This window comes from Ostrea edulis, chromosome 1 (assembly GCF_947568905.1).
Source record: "Ostrea edulis chromosome 1, xbOstEdul1.1, whole genome shotgun sequence".
NCBI lineage: Eukaryota > Metazoa > Mollusca > Bivalvia > Ostreida > Ostreidae > Ostrea > Ostrea edulis.
In genome coordinates, this window is record NC_079164.1 from 102,912,856 (window position 1) to 102,939,039 (window position 26,184).

Below are 26,184 nucleotides of genomic sequence, written 5' to 3' on the forward strand. Positions count from 1 at the left end.
TAAATGGGGTGGTCCTTCGGATGAGACCGCAAAAACCAAAGCCCCGTGTCACAGCAGGTGTGGCACGATAAAGATCCCTCCCTGCTCAAAGACCATACGCGCCGAGCATAGGCCTAAAGCGGTGTTGTATCAAAAAGCGGTGTTGTATCATTAAACGGTGTTTTATCATTGAGCAGTGTTTTATTATTAACGGTTGTAATAAAGGTAAAGGATATCTCGCTGCACTGCAGTAAGAATCAGATTCAAGGCGACGGCTTTATTAGACGATAGGGAAAAAAAGCTCTGCAGGATATTTTATGTAAATAATTTTTAATGCTAGTATTAGTGATGTCAATTAATTAAACTCTGTCGCACTGCAGTCAATATCCCTTTCGGAAATACGGGTTTTAATAGTTCGTTTGCCGTGATTTTGTAACAAATGAAAAATAGGTTAATGCATGAAAAAAAAAGTTTCATTATTAGGACAGGTAGAGACATTAATGGATATAGAATAACGGGACCTCGACATCCGCTTGATTAGTCATGTCAGGGGTGTTACGGAATCACTCAGATATTGATCTAATAATGTTGAAGGAAATTTCATCTTAAACCAATGTTCTGGCAATTTGTATCTCTGACGCGGGGAAAGTAGTCATTTCCTTTTCGATTCCAAGTTGTACACGGTCGCCGTTGAGGTAAATTAATTCTCTTCCATCGATGTTTGTGTGAATATTTTTTGATGGATGGAATTTTCATATCTCCCATTGACCGTGGCAATACTCTAACAGCGAATCATTTGATACATTTATCAAAATTAACAGCTTCTCAATGCCCCTGCATCCCGTTTGGCCTGCGACAGTAGATAAAAAAAAGATGGTCCGAAAATCCCATTAGTTTGCCAGATTAAAGTTTCATTCTTACGATAGACGGGGTTTTAGTCCAGTATATTGAAATGTCCTATTCTGCGTGGATGGAGGAAATGGAACGGGTCACAATGCTTCAAAGTCAGAAAACTGTAACAAAGCATTGAGGATCAATTAGGACTAAACGTATGTCTGTTGTTTAAGTATAAATAGGGCCTACATCCTCAAAATTATCTTAACTTTGGAATGGGCACCGATTTGGGATCTATTAGATTCCATTAGATTCGTTTTCTTTATATTAACACAGTAAGAATTCTCTTATCACGAAATTAAAAAAAATAACATAGACTGACTTCCGACCTAAGAATGGATTAATATCACAGTTCTAGAAAAAGTATTGCAGTGCTAAAAATATATTTTCAGTTAATTGAACAAGGCGCTTTAGTTTACGAATATTGTTCTATGTTCATGTTTTTACATCACAACAATAATGATTATGTAAATTGATTATATACTTTTACATATGTACAATTGTGGCTTTTTTAAGAGGGAAACTTCACATGTTATCATGTCTGAGTAGGGAGCATATAGTCGCTGTCTTGTCTGCCTGTCCGTCCGAGGTCATATCTCCTAAACCTTTCATCAAAAATTGATTAGTCCTTGAGACAGGGGCGTTTTGGACCAAGGTCATTTTGGAAAGGTCAAGGTCACTCAGAACATACATGTACATTACATTATATAAGGAAAAAGTTCCTTATCTCAACATTTTTTGGACAGGTATTGATCATATATCACACAAATAAGTAATAGACAAATGGCTTCCAGATAAAGGTCACTCAAGGTCATTTTATAAAGGTCAAGGGCCATCAATATATACCTTAGATATGAAAAAAACTTCATTTCAACAATATTTTAACAATAATTGATCATTGTGCGAGTCATTCGTCATGTGAAGTAAAGTGTGGTGAATGTCTATATGCTGTTCTGGAAGCATCCATCAGGTTTACTGATACTCTGGTATTCTTTAGTTTATGTAGGGTTTCTTTGTGAGCTGTTATTGGGATTATAATACGACGCAATGCAGATATAGCTCTTTGTGTCCAACTAAGCTGATCTTTGACCACATGGTTTCACGATATAAGTCTACCTCATGTACTGGGGAGCTCAGACAAACTCTTGTCATTAGCGATGATTGCCCCTCCTCCTGTAGTGACAAAGTCTTAATGATAGAGTTTGTACTTCGGTTAGAAGATCTGGCTGTAATGTATTTCAGCACACACAGACAATGTTACATTTGGTGCTTTCTGTAAGGTTTTTGGATGTGGTTTTTTTTTTATATAGTACTTACTTCATCAGTCTCAATAGCTGGTGTATGCTTTGCTATCCCCAACCTATCACGCTTCAAACCAAATGACATGAGGAGGAACATATCGATTGCCTTATTGAATTCTATACCTTTAATAACATCTACACATTCGCTACAAAAGTGTTTAGCAAGACCAACCCTCAAAGCACAAAATGCTGTGTTTATGCCACGGTTTCTTCCTGACGTCTGCATAAAAAGAAAATAAACAATCTGTAATTTCCTTCACCGAATATTGAAGTTCGTCCTCTTGTCATTTTCTAGCAAATAATGGTACAAAACAGATAGCGATACTTTTGTGGACCGTTTAATATTTACAGAATTCTTGTCATCATGGATGTTCGTGGAATGTATATTTAAGCAATGAATTTTTGAAAGATTTAGTCTCATAACTGCAACGGTATGTTCATACATATTGAATAACGCGGGTTAGCGGTCTTTGCATATATTAGCAAATATCCTTCAAAACTCTCTAATGCGTTTAATCACAGGATTAAAGAGTAAATATAAATATATTCTTCTATTCATACGCTGACAGACTGCACTGAAAACCGGATCTAACAAGACTGAAACAAAATGTGTCTTCATTGCAAATGACAAGCAATGGATTTCGATAGAAATTAAGATGAAAACAAACAGTGAATGTAAATCTATACATCCGTACTGTAACATTTCAAACCTGTTTAGATTCCGTCCATCTGGGAAAACTTTGTTGCTTCTATCTCTCCGAAGTTAATCACACCTAACGATTCTTGTTTCAGTTTTTTCTCGGCTTTACCAGTATCGTTTTAATTTTGTTGACGAAATTCTTGGGTTTTTTTAAAAAATAAAAACATGTAGAAGTTTTAGTTTTTACTAATTTCAACAAATCGCATGTTACTGTTGTGACTAAAACTGTAAGAATATGTTATTTTGAAAAAATCAACAATATTATGTGTAGTATTTCCTTTGAAAACAATTCTATAAATTATCTGGATCATTTTTCTATGTAGGATCCTCAAATCCGTGACTTACTAAATGCTCATATTACGAAGAGGGACTTAAAAGCAACCACCCCCGAGATAACGAAGGATTTTAAAGGTAGGCAGATAATGAAAGATGTAGTCTTCGTTTTTGTTTTCACCGAAAAGTGCTAGCGTAGGAAAATTGTTAATTACATTACCATCCCTGCGTTTAATTTGCAGGCCCAGCGGCGGAAACACCGGACAGCATACGGAGTATGTTTGCTGCTTTTGAGGAAAGGAGTCGGGAAAATTTACAGACCCTCACCTCGTCCATCAAAAATGTTGACCGACGGGAAAGTTTAAAGCGAACACCACAGGTTAATGATAGAAGCAGTCCAGATCTTCGCCCTCTTCGACATTCCTTGTCCATTCAGAATTTTGATTTGGGCGGACTTCGACATGTTGAGTTATTGGACAAGAGTGAACCCCTGTATATCTATAGATTAACAATGAATATGGTATCCAAGAATTCAGAAAGCAATGAAACAGAGGTTGCTGCTGAGAAGTTGGAAGTAGAGGATGACGTGCTTTCTGAGGACAAAGTTAGTGATAATGCCCATGGTGCTGTATTACACGATAGACAGAAGAACAATATCATTCATGAAGATGCGAAAGCAGTGTCTGAACCCCTCCTAGCCACTATGTCCGAAAATAGTGTACAGCTAGAAAGGAACGAAGAGACAGATTTTGTAACAGACACAGAACCAATGAAATAAGATTGACTTATAGTAGTATCATATAAAGAATGAAATGATTGGCAAAAAAATAAATGCATTTATTTATTACAATTACTTTAACAATAAGGTGAGTAAAATATAATTGTCAGTATTTATTATTTTCATAATTATTTATTAATACAATTTTATAAAAAGTAATTACATATATAAAAAGAGACTCGGTCTTAATATGCAATAAAAGAAAATGTTACTGAAAATGTATTAGTATTGTGTATCGTTGTAAAGCGGTTAAAATCACAAAGGAGGACATGGAAAAAGTCCCACTGAACGTAAGTTACAAAGCAATGCCCAACCTGCTCTCCCCCTCTAACTATATCACGTAACGACTTCGTTACTTGTAATTATATTATATTTTACTCCGGCTCTACAGGGGATTTCCAAAGATATAACTCATCTTATAAAGTATCTTGGAGTTGCCGAAAATGATCACTTTTATAAGGTGCACCATTAAGAGGCTTTCAATACGAATGAACACGAGTATCATGCTTATTTAGCTGCTAAAGAGTTTTGCAGAAATGTTAGCGCGCGTTCTAATACGGAAATCAGAGGTCATAGGGGATATTGTAACATTGTGCAGGAGGAGAAAAAATTAACAAATATTTTAATTACCAATGTTTTTGCCTTTGATATCTAATAGGCAGTTCTGCATGAATGCGTTGCAGTTGTGAACAATGCGTGTATGAATCTTGATAATATTAACGTCTGGGAATATGCTGACAGAAATGAAAGTACAATGTAAATATAAGATATAACTTTCATTTTTGAAAATACATGAGGATTTTTGATTTGCGATGCTTCACGATGAAATGCTTTATTTTTAGCTCACCTGAACTGAAGACTCCAGTACTTATTGTCCGTCCGTCTGTAAACTCTCCACATTTTTATCTTATTCCAACCACTTAGTCAATTTCAATCAAACTTGGTGCAAATCATCCTTGGGTGATGGGATTCAATTTTTTTTCAAATGAAGGTCCATGCCCCTTTGAAAGGGGAAATAATCGAGAAAAGACAGCAATAGGGAAAATTTTCCCAAGAACCATTAGGCCACCAAAAATTTACATGGAAGCTTCTTGACATAGCGTAGATTCAAGTTTGTGCAAATCATGACCCAGGATGTAGGGTGGGGTTATAATCGGGGATAACATTTTTTGTATGTGAATATAGGGAAAATCTTAAAATCTCCTAAAGAGCCATTGGGCTAGAAAAGTTAAAATTTACATGAAAGCCTCCAGGTATAAAGTAGATTCAAATTTCTTCATATCATTGCCACCTGGAGTAGGGTGGGGCCACAAAGTTCTACTCGCAAATATGTAGGAAAAATAGTTTAGCATCATCTGAAAAACAGGACCATGATTAGTCTTGTTAATATGCAATAATTTCTAGTTAATGCAGATTCGAGTTTGTTCCAAGTGTGGCTCTCTGAAGTAGGATAGGGTTACAATGGGGATTTTACATGGGAATCTTCATCTCAACAACATAAAGGTCGTAATTAGTCATATTGATTGGCAAGTACCTTCAGGTAATTTCAACTTCAAGGTTGTTCAATTAAGGGCCCTGGGGGTAGAGTGGGTACACAATAGGTTTCCTTAAGTTTTTATGGGAATATACAAGAAATTAATTTATTTAAACAATGTCTTTTCAGTAGTAGCAGGGCCACACTATAACAGATCCAATTGCAATTGTTCCCAAGCTGTGTGGATTCCAGATTTTTCAATGACTTTGACATTATAGTCGGGGGCATATTGTTTTGCCCTTATAAAATTCTACAGAGGAAAATATATACAAAAATTAGTGAAAATGTATCGTTCTGAAAAAGAGGTTGTTTACTTTAACTCCCTCGATCCGATACAGAACATCACGATTCATATCGAACGAATGGCAACGAATTTTATGTATGCATGTAGTTCTAAGCATTCATGAGGATATCGCATTATTATAATATGTAAAGATATCACATCTCTCACCAGAGGGCGCGTCACGCAAGCTTCACATACACATCAATCGGAACATCACTCGGTCTATTCCGGAGAATTCTCCGGAATAGGCCGAGTGATGTTCCGATTGACATACACCTCTGGCAACGCTTGGAATCACGTGACAATATGATCACATGATATAAACCAAAAGTTCTGGTAACTGGTGATGACATCAGGCTCTTTTCATAGCCCACTGGCACTTTAATAAGTACATATTTACCATTTAGCTGTTTGTCTCTTATTTCACAAGTTTTATTGTATTTTTACAGCCTTTCTTTTTCAAATTTTCACCATGTGGATACCCTACATTCATACGCATATTACGAAGTAGTTCCAAATTTAGGATCAGGAAACGGCGATTTAAACAATTTACAGTAAGCATCAATTTAATTGCACCAAAAACATTTCATAGTATGACTAAATATTTAGTCGAAAACAAATGATATTAGAAACGTTTACAAGATTTCTGTAAAATGCCGTTGACAGAGGTGTAGTGCGAGGAGCGCACAGAACTCTGGGTAGAGAATGAAGATATCAAAGGCAAAAATAATGGAAATGTAAATATATAATATAAGTATGTTTTTATATTTCCAGTGTTTTTACCTTGGATGTCATTAGAAACTTAATGTAATGATGGCCATTTCCCCCGTGAACTCGCTGCAGTTGTAAACAATGCGCGTAAATCTTTATATATATATATATATATATATATATATGTATACAAATGTATATATATATAGAGAGAGAGAGAGAGAGAGATAGTACATCTATTCTTATGATTTGGAATTCTGTCAGAAATGAAAGTAGAATGTAAATATAAAAACTAAATTTCACTTTTTAAAAAACCCACATGAACGTACAATTAGATTTTTGATATGCCTATTGAAATAAATTTCACTGTGCCAAATAAAGTGGATGTAAATTATGTTTCCCCTCTTTCAGAGGGAGACGTTGTTTTTGTACTTTCTGTCCGTCTGTCTGTCACAAAATCTTGTGAACGCTTCTCCTATATGGCTTATCGGATAGACTTGAAACTTTTTACAATGCTTCATTCCATTTGTAAATGTGCGTATTGGTGGGACAGGGGGATCCAAATATTTTCTTAAAGTTATAGTGGATCTAAGAGGGGTGGAGAGAGTACAATAGCTTGTGAACACTTCTCCTTCTACGAGGCTTATCGGATAGATTTGAAACTTTGTACAGTGCTTCATTGCTATTTGTAGATGTGCATATTATCGGGACAGGAGGATCCAATTATTTTCCTTAAAGTTATAGTGGATCTAAGAGTGGTGGAGGATGTAAAATAACTTGTGAACAATTCTCTATCTATATGGCTTATCGGATAGACTTGACATTTGGTACAATGCTTCATTGTCTTTTGTAGATGTGCATATTGTCAGGAAAGGAGAATCCAATTATTTTCCTAAAAGTTATAGTGGATCTAAGAAGGGTGGAGGATATTAAAATAGCTTGTGAACGCTTCTCCTATATGACTTATCGGATAGACTTGGAATTTTGTGCAATACTTCAATGCCATTTGGAGATGTGCATATTGCAGAGACAGGAGGATCCAATTGCTATCCTTAAAGTTATAGTGGATCTGAGGGGTGGGGGGTGTAAAATAGTTTGTGAAGAATTCTCTTATGTGGCTTATTGGAGTTCATGATGTCTATGTTCCAGCTCATGCTTTCTCCTCCATACCATGCAGTACATTAAGGGAAGGAAGTTTCATTTGGAGCACTTCTAATTTAGGAAGCTGGGGAGACATTGATTTTCATATGTCCTGAACTATTTAAAGTAGATCTTTCATATCTTGGATATATATTTCTTATGGCAAGACCTTTCTTTTCATACACGTGTCATGTCCTTTGACCTTGTGGGCGTCCGGGTAGCGCTCTCGCTTATCACCGCTGCGACCCCAGTTCGATCCCCGTAATTGGCAGAGGTTGTATGTAATGGTGTCTGGCGGTCACCCACTCCGACACATGGGTTTCCTCTCACATAAATGACCCCCTAGCGCAAACATCCTTGCATCAAAGGACCCCATTGGAAATAAGTTTTCTAGCTTCCATGAGTTATCCTTGGTGCATGTATGTATGTTTGTCTGTATGTACATGTATATACCGAATAAACATATATGTATTTTTGTCTGGTACTCTGGAGTTTGACCTATAAATATACTTTTAAGAAAACATAACCTATTTTAAAAAGTACATGTACAGCTGTATATCAAGAACTATATGTATTTTAGGTTGGACTTTCATATTTTGTCCCCCGCTGCAACGCGGAAGGAGACATAGAATTACTGGTATCCGTGCGTCTGTCCCACTTGACTTTGTGGAGGTAACTCCTCCGAAACTGCTCAACGGATTTTGTTCAATTTTTTTTAGGACTGTTAGTCACCATATTTAGTGGATCATATTGCACCGCGATTTTGATCAACAAATTTTACAGGAGTTATGGGACTTTTATGCTTCAACTTTTTTTGCGGCGGCGGCGGGGGACATATGGCTATGCGTAGCAATCTTGTGTGTAGGATTCTTTATAGCAAGATATTGTGACACAATGATGTTTTGACCTACTTTTTTAAAAACCAGACACATTAAATATATCCCGAACTACTTAAGGTACAGCTTTCGTATTTTGTATATCATTAATAAATTCTTTATGGCAAGACCTTATACTTTGGTGTTGACCTTGAACAACGGCAGGGTCAAGGTGGCGCAGGTGAAGGATGTGGCCAATGTGCCTCTTGTTTGATAGTATATGTAGCATTGAATGATACGAATGTAAGCATGAACTGCTGATTTGAAGGATGAAACCACACCCCACCACCTTTCCCGATGACTTAGGATAAATTTGAACAAAAGAACTTTTAGGTTTTTATTTCAGCATTTCTATTGCTTGTCAAAAACTCTAGACAAATGAGCAGACCACTTCAGCTTCCTCCTCCGCGCACTGAATAAATGATACATTCTTGTACATGCGTGTATGGTACGTGTAATATATGTAGTGTCCTCCATATTTCTTTGAATATCTTGAAATGCTTTATAGCACAATCATGCATAATTTGTATATAGAATTTGAAAGTACAACCCTCTCGAGAATCTTTCACTCATATGGAGACGTCATCATTGCCAGTGAAGGGCTAAAAAAAATTTGGCCTATGCTCGGTGGTTACGGCCATTAAGCAGAGAGGGATCTTTATCATGCCACACTTGCTGTAACACGGGGCCTCGATTTTTGCGGTCTCATACGAAGGACCACCCCATTTAGTCGCCTCTTACGACAAGCAAGAGGTACCGAAAACCAATAATGTATTTTTTCCAAAATTATTGAAATCAAAAGTAAAACACTTACTTTCCTTGACAAATTAATCTATTTGCATTCGGGAGACAAAATTGCAAAGTATAGTTACATCTAAGTGATCATTATTTAAAATAAACATCATTAGGAGACAAAAAATACTGTAGAGAATTTGTGTGGTACATAAGAATTATTTAACTCGGAAAATAAGAGAATGACAAGAAAGGCGGGGAGTCTTAAAATAAAGATGTAAAATATTGGCAGCCGGAGAGTAGGTATCTCGCCGCGCAAACCGTGCAACGTAACAAGATTTAAAGTGAGTCCTCAATGGACAACAGTCCGTACAGACACGACAGCACCAATCGATTTTACTTGGATTCAAAATAGATTGCACATTCTCGCCATTTCACGTTTGAAAAATCTGTCGCGCACTCGAATCAATCAAATTTATGAAATCCACATGCTTTACTATGAAAAGTGTTAGTATTTTAGAGAGATTTTCTGACCTGTATTAAAAATTAGATATTGATAAACTTAGTTTGGCAGGAGTTTTCAATAATTCGTTTTCTGTTCACTTAAAAAAAAATTCACGAATTCTCACGAGTTTCATTTTATCGTCAAGTGCATACTTTAGTGAGCAGTTCTTCTGAACTTCACCTATGATCGCTTCATTAACTTATTTTCTCGATAATTTTATGGCTTTTAGCATTTCACATCTCTTACTTTTTTATTTAATGTCTTAATAATGAATATGCTACTGCTATATGTACTTTAACTTGAATTAAAATTCTAACCTTTGTATACTTTCCTTTGGATGCGATCATTTTCGTGTTGTTAAATTGTTGGTGAAGACAGCTAATATCAACTTGTTTTTGTTACTGCATTCCGTTAACGTTGTACAGAGGTAAGCTTCTTGTGTACATGTACACGTATTTTATTGTTATTACAAACATGTACACGTATTTTATTGTTATTACAAACATGTACACGTATTTTATTGTTATTGCAAACATGTACACGTATTTTATTGTTATTACAATGTGCTTGTTCAGTTTTATTTCATGCTTATTTTCTAACAAATCCATTTGCTCTAGTTGGGAGAGGCCTCGAACGCTGTTTTATCCTTAGTTATTTAATAATACACGGGATCTTGGAATGGGTTTTGGAAAGCAATGGGAATGTTTGACCCTTTGTGTTCTGACATCAGAACTGTTCGTAACGTTACTACTATTTTATTATTACTATTGATCTCATAAAACTTATAGAAAACTGAATTATTAAGTCAGTGTGAAGTAGTATTTGAAATTCTAACTACTTTTATATATATATATATATATATATATATATATATATATATATATATAGAATATTAACTTAACTAGTGTGATCTAGTAATGGATGATTTCTGCAGATTTTACACCGAAAAATGCTTCCTTAGGGATCAACATTTTTTCACCAAAAAGAAAACCAATTTCCTGAATATTGTTTTATGTCTTGTGGATGGTCCTAATGCCAGTATCGGTAAGCAATATGATTATTTAACTATACCAACGATTTTCAAACGATTTACCGGAGCTTACAAATATATACATGTACCAGAGTGCTAAGTCGATCATCAAACTCCGAGGCAGGTCTACCGTGCTTTTAATATGTAGTACTTTTTATAGTGTGGTGTGTAATTGTGGTATATTCAAAATTTGGAACCTGTTGCATGGAAGATAACTTAATTGTTAATATAAAGAAAACCTCAATATCGACCTTCACAATAAATCTCATGCCTAAGAAACCATTCTTTTTAAATGATAAGGTTATGTAAACAAAAAATAAAATGCTGGAAAATTCTACTCTTTTTACATTATTTATTCTTATTGTAAAGTGGAGAGAAAAAACAACAACACATGCTTGAACAAGCCTCCCCACCCTCCAAAATTCATGGTGTGATAAAAAAAAAAAAAACTAAGCATTTACCTGTCAAATATCAATTTGATTTGATAAGTTGGTCGTACCACTTTCACTCTATGGTAATGAAAATTGTCATAACCTATACATAGTAAAATTCTGGAGAAGTCGCTAATTATATATGTCAGAAACTATGCATGTATGATTTTAACATCTATGATTTGTTCTGCCTCCATGGTCAATCGAAGTTATATAAAACACTAAACTAGTGAGGGTAAGAATGACTATGACAAAGGTAAGAGTATGCAATCTGACCCCTACAACACACGAAACAGGTACCCTATTATTTTTGCTTCTGATCTGTATACCTCATTATCTATATATATTCAGTATACATCCTGTACGATTGTCTATACAGGTACATAGTTAGAGCGAATGAAGTTAACTTCAACGACTTGAAAAGATGGCGAACAAGACATGTTTGCGTTTTGAATAAAAAGTGTGGTTGATGTTGTCTTGCAAATGTATGCACTTTTATTCTCTAAATATAACTTGTTCATTATATTGGTATCTTCCTGTTTCCATTGTGAAATAGTATAACGAAGATAGTTTTATAATGAAGGCTTCAATTACTTGGATTAAATACGGTTTCTGAATTTCTTTAATAGCCTATAATTGGTTTTATCATCATATTCATCCATTAATCGTTACCTGATACCATCCCGTTTATGTTAAATTTCTCGTGTACTTTGCTAATTACTACCATCATTGTCCTGTTTTGCAGTTATAACACACGTCAGACTTTAAACTGTTTTGGTTTGTTGGTAATCCATAACAATAAATAAGAGATGATTATAATGGATGCTGATCAATGTGGTGATAAAAACGTTTATGCTGCGCCCAATAGCGGTGATATCAGTCCATACGCTAGTTTCACACACACACAAACACACACACACACGAGAGAGAGAGAGAGAGAGAGAGAGAGAGAGAGAGAGAGAGAGAGAGAGAGATCCCTCAGGATAAAGTGGAAATTTTATAACCCACATTCATTATCGTTAGAATTTAAAAAAAAAAACTATTATGTGTATCCACTTGAAGAGTCAGATTGCTAAACTTATGCCAGTTCACAAGTACGGAGGTACATGCATATCGATGCCACAATTTTGCTTTTACTATTGTATTCCAACATATTATTTGTATATGTTTGTTTTAACAATTTTATTTTAACATTTTTATGTCTATTTCAACATTTTTATTCTATATTTTTGTTTTCTGACTCCGATTGTATATATATATATATACAATGAAAGCGCTTGCGTTAAATTTTTAACTTAGTGTACTGTTTATTCTATTTCTTTTAATATTTTATACCGGACACTGTGATTTTTTAAAAACACAATTTGGATATATATATATATATATATATATATATATATATATATATATATATATAAAGGTGCATTAGCTGTGAAAGTGATGGTAACCATTTTTTCTCAAAATCTCTTAATGGCATAGGAATATATATTAATGACTCATAAAAACATATTTATTTTTTACAAAAAGTAAGAGAAACGTAATAAAACTACGGTAGATAACCGCTTTTAGTGTAAAGAAATATAATCACCAAAATTACATATTAATGTGGGGAATGTCTGAATTCCCGGTGTTGTCACTGAAATATATTGAATGAAATTTTTGGTAACAAAATGACAGCTAATGCCCTTTTAAGAAATTGTTTCTGTTTATGATTGTAATTCTATAATTTTGTTTATGCAATTTTATTTTAACATTTTTGCTTCTGTTTATAACTTTGAATTAAAATTCTATTTCATTACATGTATATTATTTTTCTACATGTAGTAGGTTTAACGATTCCATTTTTGTATATTTTTTTTTATAGTTTGTGATTTTGGCTTTAAATGAACCAACAAATACATCATCGTCGGAGACCCGCGGTCGGTCGCAGTTCGTTTACCTCCCGTGAGACACATCGCCGATCATTTCGCTGGAAGGTGTGTCTTTATGCGATTGGTTGCATTACCATTCCTTATTGCGATATTCAATCAATGAAAAAGCCCCCTATTTCCAGTGTTCAGGAGCACAGAAAAACATGGCTTTCGAAGCAAAGATTGTGACTATTTTAGGTTCCACAAGTTACAAAGCTTTCAGCGAGATGATTTACAACTTCTCTGTCAGTTTGTTTTTTTAAATTAGTTCTATTCAAAATATAAACATACCTATTAGTAACAACTCATCTCTTTCCTCCTTCTTCTGCTTCACTTTATTTATTCATACAAAGACTGCAAGCAAACGATGAAAGTTTAGGCACTGTATAGCATACATGTAGCTGTACTGTTCAAATAAACTTTTGACGACAGAGTCCTTAACTCCAATCTTTGATAGTGGCACAACAATACTTCCACACTTTCATGGACGCCGCCATTACTGCTGACGCTTAGAGTTCCGGGAATACTTACGGCGATTCCCATTGGTCCTCGATAGGTCACGTAAGGCCATGCATTTTCATGAGTTGTGCGAAAATATCGGCGTTGTGTCCCACAGAAGGTAAAAGAAGTGCGACCAACCGTGGGTTTCTGACGATGTAAATACATCTTCATATCAATATTCATACCATATTCAAATGAGCTAAATATGAAAAAGAACTTGATACAGAATGGATTAAAAGTATAACAGGAGTATTAAAATCCCACATTAGACATATTAAAACAAAAGTACGTACAATCTATCCTTCTGTGTTTAGTAAACCAGAAGTGATAAAAGAATTAGATGCGTTATAAGAGGAATATATTTTGGTTCCAGCTGACAAAGCTTGTAACATCATTGTTTTTGTTTGTAAGGCTCATTATTACAACTGTATTTAAAACGGAACTTGGCATTAATTCCACTTTTGGTAATCCTACTTATACTCCGACTGGCCTTTCAAAAGATGAAATTCTTCAAAACCATGCTTCAGTTTTAGTCACATTTAATATCCCAGTCAATGGTTTGAACGAATAAAAGTTACCGTACCTATACTGGATTCCTAACCTACATAAAAACCCTTACAAAGAAAGATACATTGCTGGATCCAGTAAATGCTCTTCTAAGCCCCTACCTTTGCTCTTCACGAAAATAGTAACAGCTGTGAAGGAGATCTTCAAACTTACTGTGCGACTACATATGCCAGAAGTAGTATACATTCAATGTGGATTCTCAAAAATTCTAAAGAATTTTTTGCGAACTTGAAATCAACAACATCAAAACGTATGACTTGACACTTTACACGACCATTCCTTACGATAAATTAAAGACTAGACTTTTTGACATCATAGACAGTTGCTTCTTCAACAAAAATGAAAAACGGAAATATTTATATCTAGTGATCAGTCATCCAAAAAATTATTTTATTAAACACCACTTTGATTCCACGCAAAAGTTCTGAAGTTGAATCATTGACAATATCTTCGTGGTCTTTGGTGATTAGGTCTTCAAACAGTCTGTTGGAATTCCCACGGGCACGAATTGTGCTCCTTTGTTAGCTGACCTGTTATTATATTCATATGAAGCAGAATTTATTCAAAAGCTTCTACGTGAGAAGAAAAAATATCTTGGTGTGGCCTTCAATTTGACATTTAGATACATGTATATCGACGGCGTTTTATCTATTAACAATAACAACTTTCATTGATATGTCGAATCGATATATCCCTTTGAACTCAAAATAAAAGACACCACAAAGTCGTCCACTTCTGCTTCATACTTAGATATTTTATTGATTGATTGATGTTTTCCGCCACATTCAACAATTTTTCAGTTATCTGATAGCGCCCATTTTTTTTATTGGTGGAAGAGAGAACCCAGATGTGTACCTGGGAAGAGACCACCGATCTTCCGCAAGTAAACTAGGAAACTTTCTCACTTACCGGCGCGAGCGGGATTCGAACCCACGCGGACCAAAGGTGAGAGGCCATGTGATTTTGAGCGTGATGCTCTGACCACTCGGTCACGGAGGTCCCAGGTATTTTATTGAAAGTAGATATTATGGCAATTTAAACAAGTTGGTGGTACAGGAGTTTCCACAGTTTCGTTTAAAATCAGCATGTCGCAAATTGTATGGTCGTAATAACGATCTAGTTTGACATTACAACCTATCATTGGAACAAATGCTGTCGGACATGTTTCATACCGATTGTTGGGCCGTTCTTGGCACACTGATTTTGACTCCGTTTACCTGATCGAGATATACAATGTAAAGCTCACGGCGGGTGTGATCGGTCGACAGGGGATACTTACTCCTCCTAGGCACTTGATCCCACCTCTGGTGTGTCCAGGAGTCCGTGTTTGCCTAATTCTTTATTTTGTATTGCTTATAGAAGTTATGAGATTGATCACTGTTCGTTATCTTCACCTTTCACCACTGTTCACGTAGTTTGAGGGTTCCGCAGTGTCTGTACAAATAAAGTAAACGAATTGTGATCATTTTCATAAATCCTATAAATAATACAAATTACATAATGTAAGCTAGGCATAACCAGAAATGGATAGGAGTAAGCATTCCCTATTGACCGATCACACCAGAGCACCGTATCTTGATCAGGTAAACGGATTAATGATACTTTGTATTTGCATATAGATTAGATCATTATGACGAACATATTATTTGCAAAATGCTGACATATAAATATATATACATGTATATATATATATATATATATATATATATATATATATATATATATATAAAAGCACTAAAGTTCCAACAACACCCGATACCTCAAAGTGTCGGATCTACAACATGGATACAAGGTCAAATACAAAAAATTATACAAAGCACTGAAATGACCAACGACACGAACAACCAGATTGTCAAATTTTCGGGACGACCCGTCCCTTCTTCAGGACAAGCGAAAAGAATTACATAATGTGGCCAATATCAACAGAGAATAATAACAAAAACTACATATAAATACATCAAGCACTACAACTTATTATCTCGTTCGCACGACATAATATCTCGTTCGAACGACTTATTATCTCGTTCGCACGACATAATATCTCGTTCGAACGACTTATTATCTCGTTAGCACGACATAATATCTCGTTTGCACGAGATAATATCTCGTTCGAACGAGATAATACTTCGTTCGCACGACATACTATATCGTTCGAACGACTTATTATCTCGTTCGCACGACATAATATCTCGTTCGAACGACTTATTATCTCGTTCGCACGACATACTATATCGTTCGAACGACTTATTATCTCGTTCGCACGACATAATATCTCGTTCGCACGAAATAATATCTCGTTCGCACGAAATAATATCTCGTTCGCACGACTTCATATCTCGTTCGCACGAATTATTATGTTGTTCGCAGGAGATAAGTTTTTGTATTTTTTTTTTTACTTTACACTTACTATATAATTAACTGACCAAAGTCTATGGTATTCAGAAGTTGACTTCAGTATTTAATATGGATGAGGGAAAAGTTGGAAATTTTATTCATGTGCCTCTAATAGTAATAGTACTCTTTGTGTAAATGGAATTAACTAGTTATTTCTTCGAAAAACAAAAGGATCGTTGCAAAATAAAAGAAATGAACTACATGTACACATTTATCAAAAATACGTTATTTGATTTCTTTGAGCGAGGGTGGTGGCGTCAAAGTTAAAAAACAAATGTCATGAGAGTGTAACTTCTGCAACTTGAATTATCCATAAATTATTCATTCTCTACATAAAAGGTGTGCATGAATTCACTTAAACTTTCGTGGGTGAACATCATAATTGACCAATTGATTGGTTATAGTTTATGTCCCATATAAGATTATTTCACACAAAACAACATATTTTCTGTATTTTATACATGTATTTTGGAAGCCAACAAAACAGGAATATATACCTTGGTAACTAATTTAAAATGATTCTCGCTTGGGTTTTTGCACCCCTCACTCATGGTTAAACTTAACCTTGTTTGAATATGAAATTACACCCACCCACCCCCCCTCCCCCGCAATGTAAAATTCCCTAAGTTAGGGCTTTGCATTGGGTATTGGAGACTTTAAACCAATGATACGTAATAAGATAAAATCAAAGTACTGAAAGTACTGAAAAGCGCTAAGCTGACTTCATGAAATCTTTATGTAATGTTAATGAGCAGAAACAACATTAAAAAAAGGTTTATGCATTATTCTTTATTTTCGCATAACTAACAAATATGGATTGAAAGCAATGTCCTGAAACTTTTCAACACGTTGAAATATAAATTGTATATGATGTTGTTAAAACAATGGTCACTATGATAATTTTGATCCCACACTAAACTAAAACCCTGTCCTTGGATCATGAAATTTACAATTTTGGTAAAGGACACCTGTTCTTATTAAATATCTATAATCAGAATTTAGTATCAATAGTATTACCACCGCTGCGGTGGTCCAGAGGTAAAGTGTTCGCTCTGTATGCGGGCGGTCGGGGTTCGAATCCCGACCGCGACAGACCTAGTTCATTAAACAGGTAGTGACAGTTCCATCACCAAACTCTCGGCATCAGGTGCGAATGTCACGGGTCCTCGGAGATGGCCTTTAAAACGGATGTTCCGTGTCACAGTAGGTGTGGCACGCTAAAGAACCCTCACTGCTCAATGGCCGTAAGCGCCGAGCATAGGCCTAAATTTGAAGCCCTTCACCGGTCTTGGTGACGTCTCCATATGAATTAAAAATGATTGAGAAGAACGTTAAACAAGATACAATCAATCAATAGCATTTAAGGCTATGTTATTCAAATATTTGACAAATGAACACTTTATACCCTGTTTAGCTCCCACCCATCTTCCCAAGGCAAGGGTTTCTGGTCCGCTCTGCTCCGGTCCCTGGATCATTAAATACTCTACATGACTATGCATTTTTTTCTCTTACAGATGTGATGTTATAGAGAAGAACATTTTTGGTAGAAAATGTGAAAACAGTTGTAATGGTAGTTTTCAGTATAAAGTGTTCAATTGTTATTACGCAACTAACTTACTGTTGTGTTTCAGTTAAATAGTGTATGGAATATTTTTAGAATACAACTGAAATGAAACAAATCAATAGTTTGATACATATATGCAAGTCACTTATAATAGAAAGGAACAAACAAACTGGACAAAAAAGAAAATTACACATAACCACATACACTAACAAATGCCACATGTCAAAACACACCAATAATGCAGGATTATGAAACGCTTTACATCCATTTCATTACCTTACCAGAAATCATTTAAATACACACATAAACATGCATCTGTATGACTTGTACTACAGAATTCAGTGCATAATTATCTGTAGATAGCAATCAAACCATGAAAGTGGAATTTTTTGTAGTCAATAATGAAGTTATTTTCAATTCAAAATCAGGTTGGAGAGAATCTGAATCCAAATAAGTCCGATAAATACATGTATAACTGAAAACAAAATTTAGGAAGTTATTTAGAAAAGATGTTCATTATACATGTGCAATATTACTTTGAAACTGAATACTGTGTCATCAACAAGAGTGGAGATAGCTCATTTTTAACATGAAAGTTAGTGCAAGAGGATATACTAATTCAAATATGATGATGAATTAGACTAACATATAAGCATGGATTTACATTTAGCAATTGTAGTGATTGTTATACGTAAATCTAAAAAAAAAAAACCAAAAAAAACCAAACAAACCAAGAGTTTGTACACAGGTACATTAAACGCTGTACTCATCAACTTGTGTGTATTACACTTCTTGTGTAAAAGCTCTTATTCATATTGCAAAGGAGACTCATCCGTTTGTCTGAATGAGACATAATACACATTGCTATTGTTTTAATTCTATAAAACAGTTCTTTATATGAAAATGCTAATAACCTTAGCAAAAAACCATAAGATTCGAAGCTTGTGTAGGAGTTCTAATATGAAGAAAAAAAAACGTAACGGAAGTGACTCGCAATAAATATGCAAGATTTACAACATGTAAATGTAGCTAAATGAGAATCCCAAACTAGGCACTGAAAAGTTACAAAAGTAATTTTCAAACGGTAATGTTCAAACCGCTGTTAGAAATAATGAAGAGGCATCTCACCAAAAAACTAAATGCATCTTTTTTATATGAAAAGATCGTTCAGCGAAAACAAAATGTGGGGACAGGGAACAACGACAGTACATCCATGCCCCTCCCTCTTCTTCATCATTTGTACGTTCGGAAATACATGTAGCATATGCATGTCATTGTCAATTGTTTGTTTGAAGTACAAAGAAATTGAAAACACGATTACTTTTCGTTGTATGTAGCGTGCTGTGGGCCGCAAACCATTTCACATTCATGCTTGACACAATGGCAATGTTTATCTAACACTTGTTCTAAACATATGTATTTCAGTATACGGTGCTCGTAAAATTCCGCGCGGTGTTTTGAATACTTGAAACCGGGGTATTGTCTTCCATAATATAATATAATATAATGTTGTACCTTTTATCTTTTCCTTGCCCCAAGACTATTATTTTTAGTCTCATTTTTTGAAACTAAATCACGAAATCAAATTTGATTGTGTTGACGATGATTCTGAAGAATATCGTGGTCGTTTAGAAATAATAAAGTAAGCTTAAGTTACACCGTTGCATCCTCTAAATTTCTGCATGACCGACTTACATATGTGATCGGGGAAGGTGTAAGCAGTTACGCAATATCATCCTTCTGAGACACCGATCTCTGTCCTTCGCTGTCAAAGCATAATCGTGCACAAAGTCTTTCTCGTTCACAATGGACGCGGATCAGTTAATTTTTTACTGTGTTGCACACATTTTTGCTGCGTCGGACAAAAATTTTACTGAGTCGGAACAGCAGCCAAAACACAAGTGGAAAACCCTCCTGACTCGTGTATAGCTTAATGACATGACTTCTAATTATAGATTGCACCATGCAAATTGATTTTCTTGGCCTCTAAGCGCCATGCGAAGGTAACAGTGCAAAGGCACCCTAGCTAAAACAGTTTCATATACATATTCTTATTCAATTTTAGATTTTGAATCACTTTAATTATTACAGACGCATATTCAAATGGGAATTTTAACTGAAGAATGACCTGCATCTGTGTCTCACTTTCCCCAAGAATGAGGACAAAAATATCACCCTTTTTATACATATTTTATTCACTGTTCAACGAACTGTATTTCCGGGGGGAAAATGCAACTGCAGATATGAATTTTATCCCCGTGCTAGATCGGTTACAAAATTACGACTACTTTAAACACGACTTGTTGACTACAGCAATGCATAAATTCGCCTATAGGTGGCGTTAAACCGGAAACATGATGACGAAAGCAAAATCCAACTGGCGGCAATAAGCGCTTAAGCTACGCTTAGCGCTTAAAAAGGTATCAGTCATCCAGAAAGCATATAGCACCTACAGCAAAACATATGTAAATATTCAATTCAATATATTAAAGGTAAGGTTTGCAACAACAGGGAAATAACTCTGGATATACCTCAGTGCAGTTCGCGCTTTATGACGTCATAATGAAAAAGTGCGTCACGTCATAGTTGAATCGAGGGAAAATGACATAATATTCACTTGTTATCTACTACCGCTGTCAAGTGGCGTATGTGTAACCCTCTATGACAAAATAATATGTTTTACGGCGTTACCGTGTTTGAGGGCGAAGTAAAAAAGTTTTGACATTAGTATCTATATCCAAAACAGGACAAAAACAACCCGAAGTTAGCACGCGGACGGAGCTGTATCAAAGCATCCTAATTTTGGACATTTGATCCGCCTATATATTTAATTAACGCGGGAAATATAACGCAATCGATGTAAACAGTACACTGTGACGTCATATTCAGCGTCGTTATTTAGCAAATTTACAAACAAAGCGTTTGAACCACAACAAAAAACATGGCGTTAATCGTGGAGTGATTATAAATGATTAAGAAAATAAGATTTACATGCTTTTACGGATTTTATGTAACATCTCAGAACGACGTGAACTAGGGTAGACGAGATTCAAAATGGAGGAATACATGTCCACGCGCTAATATTCGAATCGACGCCATTGGTACCAAACTTTTCAAGTTCCATAGGTATGGTTTAATTTTTCATTATTTTCCATTTAAACATGTATATACGTGTTACCTATAGGGAGAGCTCCGCTCTCACGGCCCTTTGGGCCGTGAGAGGGCTTCGCCCTCTAATAATAGCGAGCGCAGCGAGCCAGCGCGGAACGCTGGCTCGAACTGCGAGCTCTAATGACTAGAGCGCGGGAAATAATCCGAGCTAAATCTCAACCTCTAACAAGAATTTTTTTTTTACGCCAATCCCAGAAGTCCCTCGTACAAAATGGCGGATGGTTCGATTCGTAAAATAATAATTTAAAAAAATCTTTGAAGTATTACAAACCTTTCTTATTTGAAAGGAAAGGATGAAAATCATATTCTTCCCCCTTTCTTTTTCTTTTTAAAATATTGTCTAAAGAAATGTAAACAGTCACGTCACAACTACCAGGCTACGTCACAACACGCTCATTGCATTTCCCGCTAAACTGGTTCCTACATTGGCGAGAAGAGCAAGACAGTAATCCTACATGTACGTATTGACAGTGAACCAGATCAGTTTTCCTTGTTTTCAATATAAATTTTTTGAAAATTTTTTCAGATTTGCTGCGCTCGCCCCAACGGTCACACCGTAATCATATTAATGTTTCTCAAATGATCATTTATAAATTATTTTCTTTGATATTATGAAAGTCTACAATTTTTTATATATAGTATGCGCTACGGTTAATTTCCATTAAAATTATGTTGTGACCATGTAATCTCTGCGAATCTTGCTCAGTAGGGAAAGTAGGATTTATTTTGATGCTGTTATAATCGATCATTGTTTGTGAATAGTATCCACAAAGTCAAGGTTCGAAATTAACGAAGCTAGGAATTTTTATGACATTCACAAGCATTTTTAAAAATAAACCCGACAATGCTCTCTAATTACATGCACTTCATATTTCAATGCTATGACATTTACATGCACTGATAAAGCGATTTATCGCACAAACTTTGAAATGTAGAAAACGCGACTGATCTGATCATGTAAGAATAAAAAAGGGGTCTTCTCAAGTACATCTTAAAATAGTCTTAATTTGTCTGAGGAACATTTGCATAACGTCGACATAAAACAGATTTATTAGTGTAATTTTTACTAACTTTACGTCACCCCCCCCCCCCCCTCCTCCTCCTCTAGATCCACCACTGACCGGGCTTTATACTTTATATTGTCCCGAAGGTTACAGTTGTAAACAAACATCAAACAATGGAACAAGGAGAGGGAAAATATTTCAAAGATGTAGTATATAAGACAGGTTCGGGCTAATGTAACACGGAATTTATGACGAAGCAGGACCGTGGAAAACCCGCCGGGATATTGAAAATATTGTATTGTATTGAATTTAGAAAAAAAACTCAACATCTTAATTTCTAATAAATGTGATACTACAATACTTGACAAATAAATACAAATATCATTTTTGGGCTGGAATTGTATCTTATTCATGAAAATGCTCAATGCACTCTTCAAAAGTTGTACAATTATAAAACAAAGTGACAAATCGCATAAATGAAATAATTCTTTTTAATCTGTTACCATGGAAACAAAGCCCGGTGGGTAGTAATTCTATATGCTTTCTTAAATATTTATGGTCCAAATATTATTTTTAAAGTTAATTTTTTCTGACGTAGATCTTATAAAGCTGTTCAATACACATTTTTTGAACCATGGCAACCAATTTAAATTTTATTCAAGATATAAAAAGTACTATTTTTTGGTGTTTTAAAATAACATTTTTTTTACCAATTAGTATAATCTTATAGATAATACTCTTTTTAAAAATTATACCAGCTTTTTACCCCATAAGTTTGCCTCGTGTAGTTTTTATACCACTAGTATTCCCTTTTGTACAAAGATCCCGAAAATGTAAAACATCACAAAAATAAGCCCATCTGGTCAAAAAACGACACGGGCGATTTTTTTAAAAAGTCAATTTTTAAAAGATAAATTCCTACTGAACATACTGATATGCAACATGTCTTTGTTCGCTACATGTCAAAATGCCACAAACCTTACCTTAAGTTTGAGTTTTCATGATCCCACAGTGGAATTTCATATTAAAGAAATATACAGTCCTGATTGGCATTTAGAAATGACTACACAAAATAAAAGTTTAAAAAATATAAGGAAATTATGTCGTGCGAACGAGAAAATAAGTCGTGCGAACGAGATAATTATCTCGTGCGAACGAGATATTATGTCGTGCGATCGAGATAATAAGTCGTGCGAACGAGATATGATCTCGTGCGAACGAGATAATAAGTCGTGTTAACGAGATATTATCTCGTTCGAACGAGATATTATGTCGTGCGAACGAGATAATATCTCGTGCGAACGAGATAATACATGTATCTCGTGCGAACGAGATATTCATAATAAGTCGTTCGAACGAGATAATATCTCGTTCGAACGAGATAATATCTCGTGCGAACGAGATAATAAGTCGTTCGAACGAGATAATATTTTCCAACATAAGAAGGAAAAAAATATTTGCATGTCCTAAATATACCACCGTAGTTTTTAAACGCATGTGTAAAAAAAAAAAAAAAAAAATCCCTAACTTTTGTAATTCTTTATGGCAGCCCTTTTACTACTTATTCGAAAAATAAGATATCTCTTTAGATATCTCTTATTTTAAAGAGATATCTCTTTAAAATGAGAGATATCTCTTAATCTTAAGAGATATCTCTCTAAATAAGAGATATCTCTTTCACTTAGAGAGATATTTCTTTCACTTAGAGAGATATCTCTTTTACTTTTAGAGATATCTCTTACACTTAAAGAGATATCTCTTTCACTTTAAGAGATATCTCTTTCACTTTGAGAGATATCTCTTATACTTTAAGAGATATCTCTTTCACTTTGAGAGATATCTCTTAAAGTATAAGAGATATCTCTTTTACTCTGAGAGATATCTCTTTTACTTTGAAAGATATCTCCTTCACTTAAAGAGATATCTCTCTAAGAATTCCTAGAGAGATATTTCTCAAAGTATAAGAGATATATCTTTTATCGTTGAAAAAGAGATATCTCTCAAAGAGAAAGAGATATCTCTTTCCAATATTTTTATTAGTTTCAATACTTAAGTAATTCTCCCTAAAACGGAAGCCCGCCAAAACAAATCTTACAATGATGGCTGGGGTGTTGCTAAAACGCGGAACGGAAAATGTAACGGAAGACGGAACGGAAAACATATTATGCAATAATGTTATGAGGAGGTCAACATTTGCAAAATCAAAGAGCTTATTTTGAATAAGAAATGCAGAAATTACAGAGAGAACAGGAAGGCATCCTCAGAATCCACCATTTCATATCGATACCTCATACTAATGCATTATTATATATTTTTACACGGTGTTTTTTGTGGATGAATGTACCAACAGGCGCTTGCTTAATATTTTGCATAGTAAGTTTTAATAAAAATATTAAGCAAGCGCCTGTTGGCACCATCTTTTTTCCCGGCTTTTCTTTTTGAAAATTTAAAGAGATATCTCTCTAACTTAAAGAGATATCTCTTTTTACATCGATAGAGAGATATCTCTTTCTCACTGAGAGATATCTCTCTAGCTTTAAGAGATATCTCTCAAAGAGAAAGAGATATCTCCCAAGCGTAAAGAGATATCTCATTTGTGTAAAGAGATATCTCTTTAAACAAAAGAGATATCTCTTTTGTTTAAAGAGATATCTCTTTTGCTTAAACAGACATCTCCCTAGCTTAAAAAGATATCTCTCTAACTTACAGAGATATCTCTTTAACCAATAAAGATATCTCTCTTATTTAAAGAGATATCTTATTTTACGAATAAATAGTAAAAGGGCTTGCCATAATTCTTTCATATTATTGGTACTTAGTAATTTATAAATTTTAAAGTATGCACCAGTTATATTTCTGATAAATTTGTTTCTCAAATCTGAGTATAGAGAGCACTTCAAAACAAAATGATCTTTCACTACAGCGCGTGCATACCTTTTTTGGTATTTTTTTCTATTTTAAAAAAGTGAGTAGATATTCTTATCCTTAGCTTACTAATAGTTTTTCTTTGTTAGATAAAATTGAATTGTAGAATTGTCAGTCAGACATTTATAGATATGAAACATGAAGAACTTCGTGTTAACTAGAGTCCCTGGCCGCATAGTAGGAATTGAAATAATTAAACAGAAATGAATGACTCTTAATAGCTATACAAATTATCACTTTAATTAGAAATATTCTTATTAAGTGTGAAATTACCTTTGTTTACACTGTAACTAGCTGGCTCGAGTGAGACAAGTTACTTAGCTCATCTGCGCCGAATGCTTTTTTGATCAAAACTTTCCGTTGTCCGTCATTGGCGTCGCCGTTGGCGTAAATTTTTCACATTTTCATCTTCTTCCCAAGAACCACTGGGCCAATTACAACCAAACTTGGCACAAAACATCCTTGGTCGAAGGGGTTTCAAGTTTGTTGAAGTGAAGGGGTATACCCACTTCAAAGTGGAGATAATCGCAACAAGGGGTCCATGGGCCACATCGCTCACCTGAGTTACCTTGGCCCATATTTAAAGATTTTCCTTGTATATTCTCATGCAAAACTTTTATCCCTATTGTAGTGCCAATCTACCCCCGGGGGGCCAAGATTTTTACAAACTTGAATTTGCACTTTATCAGGAAGCTTTCATGTAAATTTAAAATTCTTTGACTCAATGGTTCTTGAGAAGATTTTTAAAGATTTTCCCTAAATATTTGTATGTAAAATTTTGATCCCCTTTTCTGGCCTCATTCTACCCCCAGGGGCCATAATTGTAACAAACTTGAATCTGCACTATGTCAGGAAGCTTTCAGATAAATTTGTACTTTCCTGGTCCAGTGCTTCTTGAGAAGATTTTTAAAGATTTTCCCTATATATTTGTATGTAAAACTTTGATCCCCTATTGTTGCCCCATCCTACCCCCGGGGCCGTA

At 34.9% G+C, this 26,184-nt stretch overlaps 1 protein-coding gene across 6 annotated transcripts in view; it reads left to right on the forward strand.

Moving 5' to 3' along the window:
- Nucleotides 1-4,143, forward strand: part of LOC125668616 (ankyrin repeat domain-containing protein 27-like) — a 41,627-nt gene extending 37,484 nt beyond the window's left edge. For all 6 annotated transcript variants that reach the window (XM_048902939.2, XM_048902956.2, XM_056141880.1 and 3 more), the window contains 2 exons: nt 3,198-3,285; nt 3,390-4,143. In XM_048902939.2, coding sequence (XP_048758896.2) covers nt 3,198-3,285; nt 3,390-3,925 — 624 coding nt within the window. In that variant the 3' untranslated portion in view covers nt 3,926-4,143. The remainder of the gene's footprint in view (nt 1-3,197; nt 3,286-3,389) is intronic.
- The last annotated feature ends 22,041 nt before the right edge of the window (nt 4,144-26,184 follow it).